This window comes from Hypanus sabinus, chromosome 14, assembly GCF_030144855.1.
Source record: "Hypanus sabinus isolate sHypSab1 chromosome 14, sHypSab1.hap1, whole genome shotgun sequence".
Taxonomy (NCBI): domain Eukaryota; kingdom Metazoa; phylum Chordata; class Chondrichthyes; order Myliobatiformes; family Dasyatidae; genus Hypanus; species Hypanus sabinus.
This window is the reverse complement of record NC_082719.1, coordinates 4,102,151-4,124,363: the sequence shown is the minus strand read 5'-3', so window position 1 is coordinate 4,124,363 and position 22,213 is coordinate 4,102,151. Positions and strand designations below refer to the sequence as shown.

The following is a 22,213-nucleotide window of genomic DNA, read 5'->3' as shown; positions in this document are numbered from 1 at the left end:
CCGTAAATTTTCCTTTGCTCCCTCCTCTAGTGATGTCTAAACACATCTAGTGAATCTGAATATTTAACCCAATGCATTAGTCTTGCCTCACAATTATCTTTCCTTTATTTTTATCACTGGTATTTGTTAACATCCGTTGATCAATTCCTGCTCTAGTTTCAATAGAAATGCTTACTGCTTCATCTCTATAATTACTTTCTTCATGCCACTTTTTTACTTCAATAATTTTAAAACTCTCAAGACCAGTCAACCCCATCTCTTCTTTTGTTTCTGCCTATAGTCCTGTTACACCTGCTTAAACTTTGTGATGCTCAACAATATGAAGGCTGGCTTTCCCCTCATTTCTTGGTTTCGGAAAAAAAAAATCGGTCTTCCATAGTACCGCAGTATTTTCTTAATACTAGTTTTAGCTTTTGATGGAAATTTGGGGCTTTCAATCCATTAACAAATTGGATTTTTTCTCTCATTGCACAACTGTTCAATGTGCTTGCAGTTGCTCTTTGAGATTTGGCATTGGGTGTCCCAATCTGCCAATAGGCGAAGTGGACTCAACGGAGAGCCTGTTATCTACTGTCTCAGGCTATATATCTCGATCAATCATACATTGTCATTGCTACTAACCCCAATAAGGCAAGCAAAGCAGGTGAGCTCAGTTAGCATAAGCTAGTCAATTGGAAATCAAGTACAGAAATAATTGAAGTGGGAAGTAAGGAATGGATTCAGAGATAAATTAAACAAAAACAAAAAATATTTAATTCCCATCGACAGAATAAGCCATAATATTTTCTGCCAGATTTAGTGGATGTGTATCAAGAGGCTACAAGAATTACACATTATTCCACACACTTCTATAGTTATTCTCTCAACAAGGAATGTTTCCATAAAGTTGGTGAAGGAGTAAGACTCTGCCAGAAGCTGCTGAATAATAACAGTTCATCAAGCTCATTGCGTTCAGATGTATTATGCTTCAAAAAAACATGCAGGACCAAGAAAACTGAGTAAAATTCTATCAATTATTTATTTCATTTTTTTTCACAACTATGTCCTGTAGACATACTGCTGTTCCCTCTATTTTCAACATCTCTCCAAGCAGAACATGGGCATCCTTGCATGTGAGACATCTCTGCATAATTAGACAATTAACAGCATGAGTAGCAAATGAACATTCATTACAGGATTTTTAAAATGTAGCTAAGTTTATAGAAAAATCTTCTTGAAGTGAGTTGGTATTTGGTGATAGTCAAGAAAAGTGTGCTAACAAACCATAGATCCCAAAAACAACCATGTAAGTTTCTTTTATTAAAACTTATTTCTGAAAGCTGGGCATCTCAAAGCTCTTCTTGAAATAAAAAAAAAATCCAGTTTGGAGCACTGGTTGACCTGTGCATAAATTATGCTCGCAAACACATCAATCTTTACTTTCTGCAAATCCAAAATTTGCGTCCCCAAAATCACTTCAGAATTAAATGTGGCTTCCCTAGTTTTGGTTCCTTAGGGTTGTTATAGCTGGGGGTGGTAATGGGGACAAGCCTTCACTACCTATTAAATACTCCCAGTGGTGTGTACCTCAAATAGTCTTTGACAACCAAGTCTAGCTCCTGGCCTTCACATGTGGCTTAGCTACTAAGCCCAGTGGAACCTTTTCTATTGACAGGAGAAGGAGTAAAGGTGGGTTACAGACGCCTTAAAACCAGTCGCTTCGGGCAGATGGGGCTCATCAGCCATGGTTGGCAACTCATCTAGGAGAAAGTAAATTCTGATCTCAAACCTCTGCTGCCTTGTGGCTATACCCACCTGTGAGGAAGCCTTCCGTAGTAACCCCAAGGGAAAAAATCCAGAGCTGGAGTCCCTAAGGCAGTCCTACACTGTGTTCAATGCTGACTGGCAACTCCTGCAATGCTGCTGGTACCAAACTGTATCGGCCTCTGCCGTTCCTTTTGGTTCACCAGTTGCTTGAAGAGGAGGAGCTTGCCATATGGACAACTGCACGCTCTCCATATCGTACTGCCCAGGCTTGTGTATCTAGACTGGTCAACTCTGTCTGACGGAGGGCTCAGATTCCTTTGGTGAGAAATAAGAATAAATCTATAATTCAAATATTTTTTTAAATGGGTGGTTTTCAGCCTCTTCCTTGGATTATTCAGGCATAAAGGCATATATCCTATCTCACCAAACAACCACAGGCCAGCTTGTATATGCTACTTTGTTCTCCATTCTCTAATGTATAAGCTTGGGTAAATACCATTTCAAATAAAAACATACCAGCTGTAAACAAAATTCACACTTCTTTGTTGTTACCAGTCTAACAAGACACTCTGAACCAGCAAGACTAAGTGGATCATTGCAGGTAGATACTGAACTTGTGCTACCTCATATGCTCTTTCCACTTCAGGAATCATGATTTTTTTTAAAAAACAAGCAAAATTCCATCTAAGCACTGTGATTCACACTGACTCATTTCAGCGCAGAACACGGTATAATTTACTTGAGGATTCACTGCTAAACCCAAAACCACTTCAGTTCAAGTTAATTCAGTTTTGCATTTTGTGTCAGCATTACCTGTTTTCTCCTGCAGTAAATATGTGATCAATTCAGCATAAACTCAGATTATTTTCCACACATTTATAAATATTTACCATATTTATCTAATGTAATTAGAGTGTAAGCATCTCTCTCTATGCACTACTCACAAAAGATCAACAACACCATTCAGCAAATCTCTGTGGAGGTTCTCCCATCTCGTGTGTTTGAAGGTGCAGTGTTTCATCCCTATACAGTATCTATAAAAAAAGTATTCAACCCCTGCATAAGTTTTCATGTTTTATTGTTTTACAACATCGAATCACAGTGGACTTAATTTGGCTTTTTTTGACACTGATCAACAGAAAAGATTCTTTCATGTCAAAGTGAAAAGTGCAAAGTGATCTAAGTTAATTACGAATATAAAACACAAAATAATTGATTGCTCAAGTATTCACCTCCTTTAGTACAACACATTATATCGCCACTGGTGCAGCCAATTGGTTTTAGAAATCACATGATTAGTTAAATAGAAATCACCTGTGTGCATTCAAAGGTTTCAGATGATTGTAGTAAACACACACCTGTATCTGTAAAGTCCAATGGCTGGTGTATCAGCACCCTGGCATAAACTACACCATGAAGACAAAAGAACACTTCAAACAGCTCTGCAAAAGGGTTATTGAACCGCACAAGTCAGGAGATGGATACAAGAACATTTCCAAGTCACCAAAAATCCCTTGGAGTACAGTTAAGGCAATCATCAAGAAATATTAATTAGCCTAGAGCAGGGCATCCTCAAAAACTGAGTGACCATACAAGAAGGGGACTAGTGACGAAGGCCACCAAGAGACCTGTGACAACTCTGAAGGAGTTACAAGCTTCAGTGGCTGAGATGGGAGAGACTTTTCAAACAACTATTTCCCAGGTGCTTCACTAGTCACAGCTTTATGGGAGAATGGCAAAGAGAAAGTCACTGTTGGAAAAAACCCACAAGAAATCCAGGCTAGAGTTTGCCAAAAGACATACGGGGAAACTCTGAAATCAGCTGGAAGAAGGTTCTATGGTCTGATGAAATCAAAATCGAGCTTTTTGGCCATCAGACTAAATGCTATGTTTGGTGTAAAAACCATGCATTATCAAAAACCCATGAAGCATGGTGGTGGGTGCATCATGCTGTAGGGATGCTTCACTGCAACAGGCCCTGGAAGGCTTGTGAAGGTAGACGGTAAAATGAATGCAGCAAAATACAGGGAAATCCTGAAGGAAAACCTGATGCAGTCTGCAAGAGAACTGCAATTTGGAGGAAGATTTGTTTTCCAGCAAGACAATGACCCCAAGCATACAGTTACAGAGGAATGGCTTAAAAGCAACTAAGATAATGTCCTGGAGTGGCCAAGTCAGAGTATAGGCCTCAATCTGGTTGAGAATTTGTGTCTGGACTTGAAAAGGAGAGTTCACTCACAAGCCTCATGCTATCTGCCAGAGCTTGAGCAGTTTTGTAAAGAAGAATGGGGGAAAATTGCAGTGTCCAGATGTGCAAAGCTGATAGAGACCTACCCACACAGACTCAAGGCTGTAATCGCTACCAAAGATGCATCTATTAAATACTGACTTGAAGGGGGTGAATACTTAAGCAATCAATTATTTTGTGTTTTATATTTGTAATTAATTTAGGTCACTTTGTGGAGATCTATTTTCACTTTTTCTGTTGATCAGTGTCCAGAAAGAAACAAATTAAATCCACTGTGGTTCAGTGTTGTAAAACAATAAAACATGAAAACGTCCAAGGGTGGAATGGTAATCATTCCTGCTACATAGTTGTAATGCTGCCATTTGATCTTTGATTCCACTATTGTGATGCAGAGAAATATTGAACTTGCATAGATAGATTCACTAATACTTGCTGACACATAACACATCTGCTGCATAACACTGTTGAACTGGTAATGCATGACTAGAATTTCATCTCTAATGCATCAGTAATTTGAAGATTGAACAATGCCAAAACTTAATATGAAATTAATCTTGCATGGTAAAAGAAGATCCATAATTTGCAAAATCTCCACCACATTTCTTTTAAATTCCCTTCTAAGCATTCTAAGCATTTAAAGTACATTTTGATGTACACAAAAGATATATACAGATAAGTTAACCACAATATTATGATTGCTTCTTAAAAAAATTAATGGCAGGAAAAAGAAACTTACAAAATTCAGCCATCATTCACATGCTTTATAGAAACAAATATATTATATTGACAGCTCCATTAGTGAATCACTGGCACTTTAACTTCTTGGAGCTATGTTCTTCTGTTTTCCTTTAAATAGTTCATGTGTCTTTCGTAATAGATCTAGAATAAATATTTCTAAATGCTTACAGTTACTGCAAGCAAGTCATGGATATAGGATATAGTCTTCCAATGTAGGATATTCTACAATCCTAATGCTGATGCAACTCACAGAATGTTGAATTCTGCAGGTTAAGTGATGGGTTGCAGTTTTATCAATGAATTTGCAAGTATCCCTGTACAAAATGTTGTTGTCTTTGTGTCAATATTGAAGTATGTGGTGATTACTAAACATATTATAAAAGAATTAACTTTTTTTAAAAAATTCTTACAAATATGAAAATAACATTCTAACATTTCCATTCTCAATGTTACTTCAAATCTCTGGAGTATCTTAAAACCTACCTAGTAACTCACACTTAAACATAAAATATTTACATTATGTTCTATGTAAATGATTTGCTCATGGATTTAACTAGCTTGCCATATCATACAAATCTATTGCATTCCGGTAACGTAAATGTGCGAACATTGTCATGAACATTATTATATTAGTATTTTTTCTATTATACTGACCAGCAGCCATTCAGAGTTCATTTTAATCCCAATATTTATAAGGCCAGGTGGAGACCAGCACCTAGTTCTGAGGTTCTATCTGAAACAGCAGAGAATAACCAGCTGCAAATGCCGAGGATCAATCCACAACACAAGTTAAATGACCTTCAACTGGCAATGAATTTGCCAGCACCAAGCAGGACCAAAACAAAAACACACATTCACATATAGTTCAGTGACCAGTGAAACTGGTGTCTATTTATGTTTTACTCTCATTGAAATTCATTGTCCTTCGTGCATGAATTCTACTCCACTGATGTCCAAGTCTCTTGCTCTTGAAGGTCAGTTATTGCAAAGCATCATACATTTGTGGCCCATTATAAAGTATTTTATGTCTGGGCTAAACCCTAGTTAGAAGTGTTGATCTGCAAGGAAAAGAAATACATTACTTCAAGCACATTCATAAGCAACGAATTAGTAAAAGAGGAAAATGGAAAAAAGTACTATGGTTGGCTTAAGTTGTTCTCTGATCTTGGCAATTTACTTACGAATGTTTCATCACCAAGCGAGGAGACATTGTCAATGTGCTGTTGACTGTGGTGTGTCCTCCAAATGTTTGACTTTTATATACTTTTCAATCAGCTGAATCGACATAATTTCTAAACTCAGTTGTGATGCGGCAAGGAAATCTCATCGCCAATTGACTGTGTGGCAAACATCATGTGTTGTTGTCTAGAATTTTGATCGCATCAGCTTACAAATATGATCAAGGATCAAAATCAGACTGAGTAAATTGCCAAGATTGGAAAGCAACTCAACCCAAGCTACACATTTTGCAAGTTATTTCCAGTACTATCAATTTTAAGTTTTATGACAAAAATCATGGCAGAATAATCATATCATTCAAAGACTTTTCTCGGTTGAATTATTACTTCAATTACTTCCAAACCACTGATTACTGAACGCCCAACATATGTAAACTACAATGGCCCTCCTAGGCATTAAGCTGGCCAATTCATGCAATCCTGCTCAGTCTCTCAACTCTCATTTCCCACAAACTTCAGATCATCCGTAATTCTGAGTTGTATTTCATGCCTTTTTACCCAGTCCTTCTCACACTAACCGGTAATTAAATTCCCGTTCTCATGGTTTCCATATTTATCTAGAATCTTGCTCCTCCCCATCCGCCATCTCTTCCAGTATAATGATGTTGCTCCATTTCTGGACTCTTGTCTATCTAATAACGTATTTGCTTCAAATTTGCTTGCTAAGCCTTTGCCTCCCAAGATCAATACTATGATATTTCCTCCAAAATTCTGTGCCTGCTTCCCTGCAATCCTCCCTTCACCCTACTCTCAACCACCATCCTCCTCAAAACCTACCATTGCTTGTCAGTTATGTTGTCATGCACTTCCGAGGCTAGATAAATATCATATCTTGAAATTGCAAAGCACGAGCTAAATTTATTTTAATGTTAAAACACTTACCACACAGTGAATTTCAGAATAGGTATGAGGCTAATTTAAATCATCAATCATCAGACCTCTACTTGTGCTATTATTAATCCTAATATCTGTACTCCTGAGGAAGTCCTGTCACCACCTGTCTTGCAGGTGAACCTGCCCTCAAACGGGTCAGGGCAAGAACCTTTCACAGAAGTTCCACTGCCCAACACTTTTTATAAAGGGATGAGTGTGGGTTCATGCCATTTTTAAAGCAATTACAGGATTTCCCTTTGCTTTCTTTTGTTTTTCCAGTCTCAAGCATCTGTTATGGTTTGGCAGAAGTTCAATGGAGAACTAATATGAAAGCTTACAGTCACTAATAGATCAAAACATGCTTATCCCATTGATCCTCAAACAAAAGCATATGAAATGAAAAATATAATTATTTCGTGTTTTAAGTATATGAATTACTGTGTAATAACTTGCTCATGAGGATTAGAGTTTTGATGTTTACCTCAGAGTCTTCCACCTCTCCTTTTCAACATGATTCTCTGGGCTTTCACTTTCATAGGATGCCAAGTAAAGTGCTAAGGAATAAAAGAAGAAGACACGGCATTATATTATTGTGATTGTCATAATCCAATACTTTGTACTAGACCCTCAGGGCTCATTCCACCAGGTTCACGAACAGTTCCTACCCCTCAACCATCAGGCTCTTGAACAAACAGAGGATAACTACACTCAATTTCATTTGCCCTACCATTGACATGTTCCCTCAACCTACGGACTCACTTTCAAGGACTCTTTATCTCATACTCTTGTTATTTATTGCTATCGATTTGTATTTGCATTTGCACTCTGATCTTTCATTGATCCTGTTATAGTTGCTATTCAATAGATTTGTTGAGTATGCCCACAAAAAAAAATCTCAGGTTGTATATGATGACATATAAAGTAGATAATAAAATTTACTTTGTGCTTTGAAGAATGTCGGGAAAACAATATGGGATTACTTTGGGATTGGTGTAAATAAATACTGCTTAGCTGATGGGCACAAGGACCATCTCTATGCTGGGTATCTTGTAACAGACTAAGAGCAGAAGATGTGCGTTTGGCTCTGAGATCTGTGCCAGTGCAACTCTTCAACCTGCAACCCTTTTTTTCCATTTCATTTAATCCAACCTCTCCACAGATCAATCTATCACAAATCTCCAGAAAGGTCTTCCAAGCTTTTACTTTAAGAAACCTGTCTCTGTGGGCTCTTGGTTGGATAGTGCTCCCTGTGAGTTCTATTGAAAGAGATGATTAGAAAACAAGAACAATATTTTATAGACTTTCATCAGCCTACAGCACAGTCTGAAGAAAGGAGACTTGCTGTCAAGTTGCCAGCTGTTACTGAGCAGATCCACACTTGCGATGATGCTCACATCCCATCAAAGCACTGATTCCAGGTGCGATTCGGGGAGGATTTTAGACAGCAGCACAGAAGACAAATGCAACGTCAATCACTGACATGAGAAATTCTGCAGATGCTGGAAATCCAAAGCAACACACACAAGATGCTGGAGGAACTCAGCAGCATCTATGGAAATGAAGAGTCAATGTTTCACACCAAGGCACTTCTTCAGGTCTGAGAAGGAAAGAGGAAGATGCCAGAATAAAAAGGTGGGGAGGGGAGGGGAAAGAAGCTAGTTGGAAGGTGAAGACAGGAGCATAGGAAAACTCCAGGGCTGGAGAAGAAAGAATCTGATAGGAGAGGAGAATGGACTATAGGAGTGAGAGGACCCATGGGGAAGTAACAGGCAGGTGAGAAGTTAAAGGTCAGAGTGCAGAATACAGGAAGTGGGGAGGGCAAATTTGTTCACCAGAAGGAGAAATGCAATGTCAAGAGGACTGGAACTTAAAAATATACTGCGGAGGTTTCATCAGGTGTTGGTCAGACTGTGTTTGGAACACTGTGGACAACATTGGGCCATGTATCTAAGGAAGGATGTGCTGGCCCTTGGGATAGTCTAGAGCAGGGCACAAGATTGATCTGAGAAAAGAAAGGCTTGATGTATGAGTAGTGTTTGATAACTCTGGGTCTGTACTCAGTGGAGTCCAAAAGGATGAGGGGAATCTCATTGCAACCTATCAGATACTGAAAGGACTCATTAGAATGGATGTGGAGAGGACGTTTCTATCAGTAGGAATGTATAGGATGAGCACACAGCCTCAAAATAGGACACTCCTTTAAAACTGAGATGAGGAGGTGGAAAATCTGTGATTTGCTGTCACAGAGTGTTGTGGAGGCAAGTCATTGGGCATATTCAAGACAGACTGATAGATTCTTACATGGTAAGGGGGTTAAGGGTTTCGGGAGAAGACGGTAAAATGGGTAGCCATGATTGAATGGCTGTGCAAATAGACTGAATGGGCTGAATGGCCTTACTCGGTTCCTATATCTTAAAGTGTTATAGATTCACTGTTAAATGCCAATTAATAAGGCCATAAGGCATACTAGCAAAATTAGGCCATTTGGCCCATTGAGTCTGCTCTGCCATTCAATCATGGCTGATCCTTTTTCTCGCTATTCAACCCCAATCCCTGGCCTTCTCCTCTTAACCTTTGATGCCATGTCCAATCAAGAGCCTATCAAGCGCTGCCAATGACCCGGCCATCACAGCTAACAGCGGTAATAAATTCTACAAATTCACCACCCTCTGGTAAAGAAATTTCTCCGCATCTCTGTCTTAAATGGGTGTCCCCCTATCCTGAGGCTGTGCCCTCTTGTCCATGACTCCCCCACATCTACTCTGTCTAGGCCTTTCAACATTTGAAGGGTTTCAGTGAGATCCCCCCTCATCCTTCTAAATTCCAGCAAGTACAGACCCAGAGCTATCAAACGTTCCTCATATGATAACCTTTCATTTCGGGAATCATCCTTGTGAATCTCCCCTGAACCCTCTTCAATGCCAGCACATCTTTTCTTAGATGAGGAGCCCAAAACTGTTCACAATACTCAAGGTGAGGCCTCACTTGTGCCTTATAAAGCCTCAGCATCAAATCCCTGCTCTTGTAATCTCTTCTTGAAATGAATGCTAACGTTAGAGTCCTTATCACCGATTCTACCTGCAAGTTAACCTTTAGGGTGTTCTGCACAAGGATTCCCAAGCCCCTTGCCACATCAGATTTTTGGATTTTCTCCCCATTTAGAAAATAGTTTGCACATTTATTTCTACTGCCAAAGTGCATGACCATGCATTTTCCACCTTGTATTTCACTTGCCACTCTCTTGCCCATTCTGCTAATCTGTTAAGTCCTTCTGCAGCCTTCCTGTTTCCTCAACATTTCCTACCCCTCCATAACGGTCTCTCCTTTGGGCCTGTTCTTTCTCCTTTTGACTTGTATCCCAGCAATACCTTGTCATATTATGTCAGTCACTTGAGTAAACACTCAAGTCAGCCTGGAAGATTGCTTCCAAATCTGGAGCTTGAAATCTTAATCTTGATAAGATTCCGTCACAACAACTCTTAGGTCAATATACTCCTAGGTAATTGCTCAGTTAAAATAAAGACAAATCAGGGGAGGAGAAAATCCAGCTGTGTGAAACATGTTATTTTTGATCATAAAAAGGAGACAAAACAGGTAACACTCAATGGCCTTATTTGCCCAGCCTTGTTACAGACGTTCAGCAGACATACAGTTTCAATCTGACAGTTTTGTATAATTGAGAAAGTTACTCTTTTTAATCTCTTTTGTTACAATTTGAAATTCAAAGGCAGCAGGAGATATATCTCAACTCAGGCTGCAGCTGTGGTTCAGCTTCCCTCTTAGAATCCAATAAAGGGACCATGTTTTATTGCTTAAAAATCATCTGATTCAGGAAACGATTAAACATTATAACATTCACAGCTGTAAATCAGGATACTTCCAGCAACTACCAGCCAATCCAATTAAATATTATTCCTCTGTTTTTGAAGTTATTACTTGATATTTTTAGTGGGAAAATTCTTAGTACTATATCACTGAATTGCTTTCTCATTTTAACATACCATTGCATTTAAAAAGTTATAATCTCACTATTGGCAGCCTTAATTTCTGTGCTAAGGATATGAACAGATAATTAAACTAACTGGAGCTTATTCCAATTTGTGTAATATATTCACACAAAATGCTGGCAGAACTCAGCAGGCCAGACAGCATCTATGGGAGGAGGTAGTGACGATGTTTCGGGCCAAAATCCTCCTGATGAAGGGTTTCGGCCCAAAACGTCGTCTCTACCTCCTCCCATAGATGCTGTCTGGCCTGCTGAGTTCTGCCAGCATTTCGTGTTTGTTTATTTATTTCCAGCATCTGCAGATTCACTCGTGTTGCCTTGTGTAATATATTCATGACTTCTAAAAATGCTAAGATAAATAAAAGATATATTTTTAATTTTATTAATCCTAACTATCAAGTTGTGTTTTCTGCACCTCACAAATTAATTGTAAGCTATTGATACCACTGGTTCAAGTGGGACAAAAGCATTATTATAAAATGGGAGTAACATGATCATATTTAATTATGGAAAGCAATTAAATTAGTACGTTTGTGTGTTTTTGTTTTAGGAAACTGATAAAAACCTTGGATTAGGTCAACTTGAAATTCAAGTTTATTGTCATCTGACTGTGCATATATAGAATTAATTCATTGACTGTGTGGATAGTCAGAGGCTTTTTCCCAGGGCTGAAATGGCTAGCACGAGAGGGCACAGTTTTAAGGTGCTTGGAAGTAGGTACAGAGGAGATGCCAGGGGCAAGTTTTTTACGCAGAGTGGTGGAATGGGCTGCCGACGACGACGGTGGAGGCTGATACGATAGGGCCTTTTAGGAGACTCCTGGATAGGTACATGGAGCTTAGAAAAATAGAGGGCTATGGGCAACCCTAGGTAATTTCTAAGGTAAGGACATGTTCAGCACAGCTTTGTGGGCTGAAGGGCCTGTATAGTGCTGTAGGTTTTCTATGTTTCTAAGTCTTACCTGCAGGCAGAGTGACCACCCCCACCCCCACTGCCCCTTCAGAAAAGATGTTATCCCAGATGATTTGAAATTCACTATGCTCTGGGTGTCTATATAGTAGTATATTATAATATGTAGTATATGTATATCTAAGATGGCTGGAGAGCAATGTGTATATTTGAGTTGAGATGCATTCTATTTTGAATTGGAGTTCACAGCTAAGCAGGGAAGAGTGTACTATTTCAGCAAAATTCGAGCAATATAGTATATCTTAACTGTTTGATTAAACATACTTTATTTGCTTCACCTAACAAACAAAGGGGAAAAAACTAAGCAGGCAAGTATCCTGGCTCCTCTGTTTTTCTTTCAATTATTTTCTGGAGTTACAGAACATAACAAAAACATGACCAGAATGAATGCTTAACAGATGCTCCTCTGGAAACTAAACATTTAAGTGCAATTTGTCAGAATTATTGTTCCTGAGCAATTATAATTCAATCAAGTTACATCATTGCCGCGAGTAATGTCTCACACAGTGCAGCTTATGATCTGCGCCTCAAACATAACGAAAGTGCTGATCATGAGCAGGAGGTGCAATGATATAATCCAAAAGAAATCAAAATGCAATATTGGTGTTTTAAAGTATCTTGCAGTGAGAAATTAACTGTCTATCATTGTTCAAGGAATTCAAAGATAAATGTGTGAACAATTCACAATATATCCATCCTTAGAATAAACTCATTATCCATTTCAGTCATCACTGTGGGATAGCAGAATCTTACATTTTTAAACTCTGTCCCTTGACAAGTCCAGTAAACACTATTAAAAGGCATATTGAAGTATTGATGGATACCACACACTTCTAAAATAAATTGCCATAAACTAATCAGAGGAAGTTACTTACCAAGTCTGGGAACAATTTTTATATATTTATTGATATAAAGCAAAGAAAAGGCTCTTCTGGCCCTTCGAACAACAACCCCTGCTTTAATCCTAGCCAACTCACAGGACAATTTATCTACCAACTGGTACACCTTTGGTCTGTGGGAGGAAACTGGAGCATACAGAGGAAACCCACACAGGCAGAGGAAGAACTCACAAGCTGCTTTCTGACAGTGGCGAGAATTGAACCCGGGTTGCTGGTACTGCAAGGTGTTTTGCTAACCACTATGCTACCGTGCCACCCCTCAGCCATATAATAAAAATACCTGAGCGGCAGAGTAGTGTTAAAAGGTATGAAGAAATCTAAGGCAATGTGATTTAATTTTATTGGAAATGCAATCACATATAAAATATGTTCAAAAATTATTTAGTTAGTGAAGTTGAAAGTTAACATTTGGACTTCAATAGCCTGCCTGATCCAAGCATGTAGACCTCAAGGCCGAGAAAGCTCGCTCAACAACACCTCCTCTTCTTTAGGAGGCTAAAGAAATTTGGCATATCTCCAATTTTTAATTTTTAATCATTGCACCATAGAAAGCATCCTATCTCGATGCATAATGGTTTGATATAGGAACTGCTCTGGATGTGACCACGAGAAACTGCAGATTTGTGACACAGCTCAGCAAGTCCTCTCCATGGACTCTGTCTATATTTCTCACTGCCTCAGTAAAGCAGGCAACACAATCAAAGACCCCTCAATGCACTATGTAAAGAATTGATCTGTTTGAATAGTTTGCAAGACAAGCTTCTCACTGTATCTTGGTACATGTGACAATAATAAACTAACTCTATTCTCCATTTCCAACACAGTAAATGGAAGTCTAATATTGGAAGTGATGTACTCACAAACTTCCCACTCATTAAATCTCAGTTTCAATTCCACCAGAGGTACTCAGCTCCAGATTGTATTTAATACCTGCCGCAAATATGGATAAAAACTCTGACTTCTAGAGGCAAAATCCCTGGCACGTAGGCAACACTTGAGTAATTGAAGTAACATGGAGTAAAGGATAGATGGAAAGGCTCCCACTGGCTGCAATTGTGGGAAGTTAATCTCTGCACCAGGACATCACCGTAGTTTCACAATGCGGTGTGCCAGATCCAAACATCTCAGCAACTTCATCAACTGGCCTCTCTCCATCACTTCAATACAGAATGTTGAGGACCACACATTTTTCAGTTCTATCCAAAGAAAATCTGGGGCCAATATTCAAGCTTGGGAAATATGTAACTGCAAAACGTACCTTCAGCAAGACAGAATCCATCTTCCCCAATGCACTGAGTGGAGTTACCGTCATTTAACTCATGACTATTAACGCTTTTGAAGGGATGCAGGGGGATGATATTACCACTGACCGGAAAATTACTGACAGCAGTCATATAGATACAGTAAATCCAAGACCATTTAAGTAGTCTTGTACTCTGTAACATGATATGTTACTAAACTTCCAACCATTCAAAGGCATAAATAATTAAGGAATTCCAGGAATGAAAGGGTTAACATGTGAAAGCACTTGATGGCTCTGGGCCTGTAATTGCTGGAGTTTAGAAGAATGAGGGAGGAAACTTATTGAAATCTATCAAATATATAAAGGCTTAGACGGAGCAGATCTGGAGAGGATGCTTCTTACAGTGGCTGAGTCAAGACCCAGAGGGCACAGCCTGAGAATAGAAGGATGTCCATTTAGAACAGAGATGAGGAGGAATTTCTTCAGCCAGAGGGTAGTGAATCTGTGGATTCATTAACAAAGACAGCTGTGGAGGCCAGGTTATTTGGGTATATTTAAAGCAGAGGCTAATAGGTGCATGATTTGTCAGGATGTCAAATATTACTGGGAGAAGGCAGGAGAATAGGGTTGAGAGAGATGATAAATTAGCCATGATGGAGTAGTGCAGCAGACTCAATGGGCTGAACTGCCTAATTCTGCTCCTATGTTTTATGGTCTAATGGATTGAATGTTCTTTATTTGTTTATGGGAGTACGGGTACAGCAACATTCAAACACAGTATCATTTAGCACCCACTGTAGTTACAGCAGACATAAGAAATAGGAGCAGGAGTCGGTCACCTGGCCCGCAGAGCCTGCTCCGCCATTCAATAGGATCATGGCTGATCTGACCATGCACTCATCTCCATCTACCTGCCTTTTCCCCATAACCCTTAATTAACTCTACTATGCATAAATCTATCAAACCTTATCTTAAATATATTTACTTAGGTAACCTCCACTGCTTCATTGGGCAAAGAATTCCACAGATTCTCCAGTCTCTGGGAAAAGAAATTCCTCCTCATCTCTATCCTAAATCTACTCCCCCAAAATATGAGGCTATGTCCTCTAGCTCTAGTTTCACTTATCAGTGGAAACAACTTTCTTGCCTCTATCTTATCTATCCCTTTCATAATTTTATATGTTTCTATCAGATCTCCTCTCGTTCTTCTGAATTCCAGTGAGTACAATCCCAGGGGACTCAATCTCTCCTCATAGTCTAACCCGCTCATTTCTAGAATCAACCTAGTGAACGTCCTCCGCACTGCCTCCAAAGCCAGTATATCCCTCCTCATGTAAGGAGAGCAGAACTGCATGTAGAACTCCAGGTGCGGCCTCATCAGTAGCCTGTTCAGTTGCAACATAACCTCTCTGCTATTAAATTCAATTCCTCTCACAATGAAGGCCAACATTCCCTTTGCTTTATTGACAGCCTGCTGCACCTGAAAACCAACCTTAGTGAATCATGAACAAGCACTCCCAAGTCCCTCTGCACAGCAGCATGCTGCAATCTTTTTACCATTTAAATAATAACCTGATCTTCCATTTTTCCTTCCAAATTGGATGACCTCGCATTTACCAACATTGTACTCCATCTGCCAGATCCTTGCCCACTCAGTTAACCTATCTATATCTCTCTGCAGACTCTCCGTATCTTCTGCACAATTTGCTTTTCCACTCAATTTAGTGTCGTCAGCAAACTCAGATACATTACACTCGGTACCCCCCTCCAGATAGCTAATGTATATTGTGAGAAGTTGTGGGCCCAGGACCAACCCCTGCAGCACACGCTCACCACTGATTGCCAACCAGAGTAACACCCATGTGTGCCAACTCTCTGCATTCTATTAGTTAACCAATCCTCTATCCATGCTAATACATCACCCCCAACTCCATGCATCCTTATCTTATGGATAAGTCTTTTATGTGGCACCTTATCAAACGCCTTCTGGAACTCCAAGTTAATAATATCCATCTGTTCCCCTCTATCCACTGCACTCATTATATCCTCAAAGAACTCCAGCAAGTTTGTCAAGCGGGACCTGCCTTTGCTGAATTCATGCTGCATCTGCCTGATGGATCGATCAATGGCTCGCTATTTCTTCTTTAATGATAGCTTCAACCATTTTCCCAACTACAGATGCTAAGATAACTGGCCTACAGTTACCTGCCTTTTGGCTACATCATTTTTTAAACAGTGGCATGACATTTGTTGTCTTCCAATCTGCTGGGACTTGCCCAGAGTAAATTATCACTAATGCCTCTAGTATAACTTCTGCCATTTCTTTCAGTACCCTGAGATGCATTCCATCAGGACTAGGGGCCTTATCTATCTTCAGGTCCACAAATTTGCTCAACTCTACCTCTTTAGTGATAGCTAAAGGTCCTCACCTCCCACCGCATCCATAACATTTCTCTTTATCATGTTAGATATGTCCTCCACCATGAAGACTGGCACAAAATAGTCATTCAAAGCATCTGCTATTTCCTCATTATCCAATATCAATCCCCCTTCTCATCCTTCCAGGGACCTACATTCACTTTAGCCACCCTTTTCCACTTCATATAATTATAAAAATTTTTACTATTTGTTTTTAATATTTTGCGTTAGTTTATTTTCATAATCTATCTTCCCTTTCTTCATTGCTTGCTTTTTAAAGTTTTCCCAATCTTCCAGTTTCCCACTACTCTTGGCGACTTTGTATGCATGAGCTTTTAGTTTGATGCCTTCTTTTATTTGCTTAGCTATTCAAGGCGGGCTCTCCCCACCCTTACTGTCATTGCTTTTAACTGGAATATACTTTTGTTGAGCACCATGAAAAACCTCTTTGAAAGTCTTCCACTGTTCCCCAACCATCCCACCACATAGCCTGTCTTCCCAGTCTACACTAGCCAAATCCTAACTTATCCCATTGTAGTCTCCATTGTTTAGGCATAGTACACTGGTTTTAGATCTAACTATTGTACTCTCCATTCGCATGAGAAACTCAATCAAACTGTGATCGTCCTTTCCAAGAGTGGTCATCAGTGAGACATTCCAAGTCATCTTTCAGCAACTCACAAATGCACCTTTGACAGCACCTCCCAAGTCCAGCACCTCTAATGCTGAAAGGACAAGGGGAGCAAGGATACAGGCCATCCATCCCCTCCATTATCTCATACGACCTCAGATTGGAATATTTCCATTCCCTCTCAGTCACCAGATCAGACTGAGGCTCCTCACCTAACAATAATGAGAAGACACCTTTACATTCTCCTGGCTCAAGAAGGCGGCTGACCTTCTAGCACAATCAGAAATGGGCAAAAAGAACCAGCCGCTCAAGTGTGAACGAATATAACTATAAGCTTACAATCATTGTAAGGCTGCTTATATAATGATGTTATTTGAATTTTACGCATTAAATTTATAAGCAGCATCAAAATCTACATGTTGTAATAATAACATACGCAGATAAATTATCATTAGAGAAATATTTTTGATTGGCCTAAACCCTACAGAAAATTAATTAGTCATTTTCATTATATATCTCTGTTTGCCAGAGGTTCTTTCTCTTTCATTGTGTTCGATAAAATGTATGGATTTTATCAACTTAGCAGCACAATTCATTTTCAGATGTATCGAACGACTTACTATCTTCAGAGAAGACAGGAGCTGTGAGAAGATACTGAAGGATTTTACGATCACGCTCAAAGGGACATTCCACCTGCTTCCAAGTCATAAACTCACTGACTTGCTTTGCCAGCTCCCAGAATTTCTAAAAGAAGCAGAAGTATTAAATCAAAACCTTTTAAACCAAGTTGGGACGATGATCTTGGAGGAGATTCAAGAACATCAATCCTGCTCGTTGGCAATAAATATTAAATAATTCACCAAAGTGATGCATTTGGATCAAAAATATACCAATGGTCAGGACCACGAACAAAAGAACAGTGTGAGTAAGTTACCTATAGCTGAGCATACACATATCTTGGTATTACTGATTGCATTTTCTATCTTACAATCTTTCTTTAAGGGATTCAGTTTAAGAAGTCCAAATGACATGGTGGTTGATATGTTAATGGACATAAGGTAGGTGGACTTAAGAACATCAGAGTGGAGCTGATAGGCATGTAAGAGAGAATAGGTTCCAGAAAACAAGTGGGAGAATGTGATTGGTAAAATAGTTCTGAAAACAGGCATGAAATTGATGGGCCCAATGGCCTCCTTCAAAGTCAAAATAAAATTTATGAATAACTGCTCATTCAGACCTATTATTAGAAGGTGTAACTCCTTCACACACTTTCAATCTCTCTTGTACAGGAGTGGAATCTGCTGAATTGGCATTTACAAACCCAGTAATCCGGAGATGTGTTAAATGAGCCCACAAATTGCAGCAAATGTCTTGCCAGAAGCTTTCCTGAGAAGCTATTTGTGGAGCAGCACCAGCAGCATCTTTTATGCCAGTAAGTAACCTTTTTAAAAGAGTAAAACTCAACCCCAAAATGAATTCTTTCATATATTAATTCCTTTTATCCTCATCAAATGAGAACCATGAAAAATATGCAACTTCTCAAATATAACAGATTTTATATGAGCTATCTGTGAGCTATCTATAGATATACTAAGCATCTCCATTTATCTAACTACTGTCTTAATTTCTTATTCTACAAAGGAAACAACATCACATTGTTTATCTTGTACCTTTTTCATCAAATGTGCTACGTAACTCATCTATTTAGAAAAATCTCTCATGTCACCTGTTCTGCTTGGATGTGGAACTTTCAAAGCTGACACGTTCACATGTCTGACATATCCACACATTCTTGGAATTACACATATTGGCCTGATTTTCACTTTTAAAGTATTTATTTTAGCCTTGCCCTTTTACTCTAGCATTTTCTATAAATGTTTAATAAATTAAATTTTTGGTTTTACAGCTTCCTATCAATTTGTTTGTGTCTTTAATGTTACACCAAATTATGCACCAAAGTCCAATCACTGTCCTTCATTAAGACCCTAAGACATAGAAGAAATAGGCCATTTGGCCCATCTTTTTCTCCCCTCCTCAGCCCCACTCTCCAGCCTTCTCATTGTAACCTTTGATGCCATGTCCAATCAAGAACCTATCAAGCTCTGCCTTAAATACACCCAACGAACAAGCCTTCACAGCTGCTCATGGTAACACATTCCACAAATTCACCACGATCTGGCTGAAGAGATTTCTCCACATCTGTTTTAAATGAATGCCCCTCTAACCTGGGACTGTGCCATCTTGACCTAGATGCCCACACCATGGGAAACATCCTTTCCTCATCTACTCTGTCTAGGTCTTTTAACATTCAAAAGATTTCAAAGAAAGCTTCCCTCATCCTTCTAAATTCCAGTGAGTACAGACTCAGAGCCATCAAATATTCCTCGTATGATAACCCCTTCATTCATGGAATCACTCTTGTGAACCTCCTATGAACCCTCTCCAACGCCAGCACAATTTTTCTTAGATGAGCACCTGACAAGTGTTTATACAGCCTCAGCATCACATTCCTGCTCTTGTATTCTAGACCTCTTGAAAAGAAAGCTAACATTTGCCTTCCTCAGCATTGACCCAACTGAAAGGTAACCTTTAGGGTGTTCTGCACAAGGACCCCCAATTTTGCATCTCAGATTTTTGGATTTTCTCCCTGTTTAAAAAATAGTCTACACATTTAATTCTACTACCAAAGTGCATGACCATGCATTTTCCAATACTGTATTTCAATTCCCACCTTCTTGCCCATTCTCCTAATCTCTCCAAGTCTTTCTTCAGCCTTCCTGTTTCTTCAACACTACCTGCATTTCCACCAATCTTCATATCATCTGCAAACTTGGCAACAAAGTCAACTATTTCATCATCTGTTATTGATATACTGCATAAAAAGCGGTTCCATAACTGACCCTGCGGAACACCATTAGTCACTGGCAGCCAAATAGAAAAGAATCCTTTTAGACCCACTCGCTGCCTCCTACCAGTCAGCCAATGCTCTAACCATGTCAGTAACTTTCCTGTAATACCATGGGCAGTTAACTTGGTAAGCAGCCTTATGTGTGGCACCTTGTCAAAGGCCTTCAGAAAGTCTAAATATACAACATCCTCTACATCCCCTTTATCCATCCTACTTGTAATCTCCTCAAAGAATTCCAACAGGTTCATCAGGCAAGATTTTCCCTTAAGGAAACCATGCTGACATTGTCCTCTCTTGTCCTGTGTCACCAAGTACTCCATAACCTCATCCTTAACAATTAACTCCAACATCTTCAGCTTAACTGATCTATAATTTCCTTTCTGCTACCTTCCTCCTTTATTAGAGTGGAGTGACATTTGCAAATTTCAAGTCCTCAAGCACCATGACAGAGTCCAATGATTCTTGAAAGATTATTTCTAATGCTTCCACAAACTCTTTCAGAACCCTAGGCAGCAGTTCATCTGTTCTGGTTGACTTAAGCAAGGAAATCCTGTTCTCTTAATATCTATGTTTTTATACTGTTGGGAAAGAGAATCGTGTGGTGTCCCTGCTTTACAACAATAAACATTCTTCAAGGCACGTTAAAAGCTCAACATAAATAATTAACCATGAGGTCTTGTAAATAAACCATCAGTACTTTTGAATAAACTTCATACGTCCTTCATTTAAATGCATTTTTGGTCATTACATACTCCTTCCATTTCAGGTCATCAGTGACCTGTCACTCTCTGTCAGGTTTTCCCCAACAACAGCTCTTTACTTAATTATCAAAAGCTGTTGCATTTTCTTATTTACTGAGCTTAGACATAGTCTGATCCACACATATTGAGACTTGATCAAAATGTTGCCCTATCACTGACAACAAGAGCTCCTAAATACATTTTATAAACACGAGAAAATCTGCAGAAATCAAAAGCAACACACACAAAATGCTGGAGGAAATCAGCAGGCCAGGCAGCATCTGTGGAAAAGAGTAAGCAGTCAATGTTTCAGGCCAGGACTCAGATATATTTCATATCTTGGCATATTTTGGAAGGGAACTGTGGGTAAGATGCAGGAGTCACTTTAGAATGCAGATTGGAATCAGTAGTAGAAGATGAAGCAATAGGGGCATTGAGTGCCATCAGAGGTGAAGAAGTTGGAACAGGGCTCTTTTGGCCTGAAGGAAGTCAGCCTCAACAGCTAAGATGAACTCCTGCTAAGATAAAAATGAAGCATTTCAATAAGAGTTTTGAAATATTAGTAAATGGTGATGCAGGATAGTTAAATTACGAGTCCAATGATTCTTGAAAGATTATTTCTTCATTTTTGAAATGTATCTATCCTGTCACTTCCCCATTTTCCCAAAAACTCACACTATTGCTGCTCTGCTGTCATCCCTGCCAGCATTTCCTTCCAATTTACTTTGGCCAACTCCTCTCTCATATTACTGTAATTTCCTTTACTTCACTGAAATACTGCAATGTCAGACTATACTTACTCCCTATCAAATTTTATTAAATTACTAAAATTAGTAAAAATAAATTGTAGTTATGAGACTGAATTCCATTTTGCTTTTATTCAATATTTCTCCTGATGGTTTTCCCATATTTAATTTTTGAACTTTCTGATTTGTCTCATATTTTCGGACCTACCATAAAATTGCTTTCAAATTTGAAAGAAATACTCAAATGGCAAAATAGTACAACCATGTGTCAGGTGTTGAAGGGAGTGAGGGAAGAGAAGTGAGTGCAGTTACTATTACAAGGGAGAAGCTGCTCAAAAAGCTCTTGACTGCAAATTCCAGCAGCTCAATTCTTTTTTTTTCTCTCTTTAGCCCTCACTTTATTTCCCTGTAGCACTGCAATCTGTCCTTTTACACATGCCCAGCAACGCCCCCTTTTAAGGAAATTTGAATATTTGGTGAAAGGCAAAAGTAGAACGTGCAAACTCCACAGACTGAACCTGTGTTCTGGAAGCTGTGAGGTAGCAGGACTGCCTTCCTAGTGCCCCTTTGTATAGTCTAATGTAGCTGAGTGGATTGTGAGGCCACCAGGAAGACAGTTCTGGGTCAACCATATCAACTATGGTGTCAGGAACTTGGAGTGGTATTATAGGGCAAACAGAGCAAAGGCAGCAGGTTTCTTTCCCTGAAGGGGATTACTCAACCACACGATGAAGTGCCTGCCTCTGCTTGAAACGTCGACTGTTTATGTTTTTCCATAGATGCTGCCAGACCTGCTAAGTTCCTCCAGCA

At 39.2% G+C, this 22,213-nt stretch overlaps 1 protein-coding gene across 5 annotated transcripts in view; it reads right to left on the bottom strand.

The window, feature by feature from the left end:
* Positions 1 to 781: 781 nt before the first annotated feature.
* Positions 782 to 22,213, bottom strand: part of rasgef1ba (RasGEF domain family, member 1Ba) — a 91,959-nt gene continuing 70,527 nt past the window's right edge. For 4 of the 5 annotated variants that reach the window (XM_059988711.1, XM_059988710.1, XM_059988709.1 and 1 more), the window contains 3 exons: positions 17,630 to 17,753; positions 7,325 to 7,397; positions 782 to 5,790 (listed from right to left, as the gene is read on the bottom strand). In XM_059988711.1, coding sequence (XP_059844694.1) covers positions 5,766 to 5,790; positions 7,325 to 7,397; positions 17,630 to 17,753 — 222 coding nt within the window. In that variant the 3' untranslated portion in view covers positions 782 to 5,765. The remainder of the gene's footprint in view (positions 5,791 to 7,324; positions 7,398 to 17,629; positions 17,754 to 22,213) is intronic. The other variant, XM_059988712.1, reaches the window with a different exon arrangement.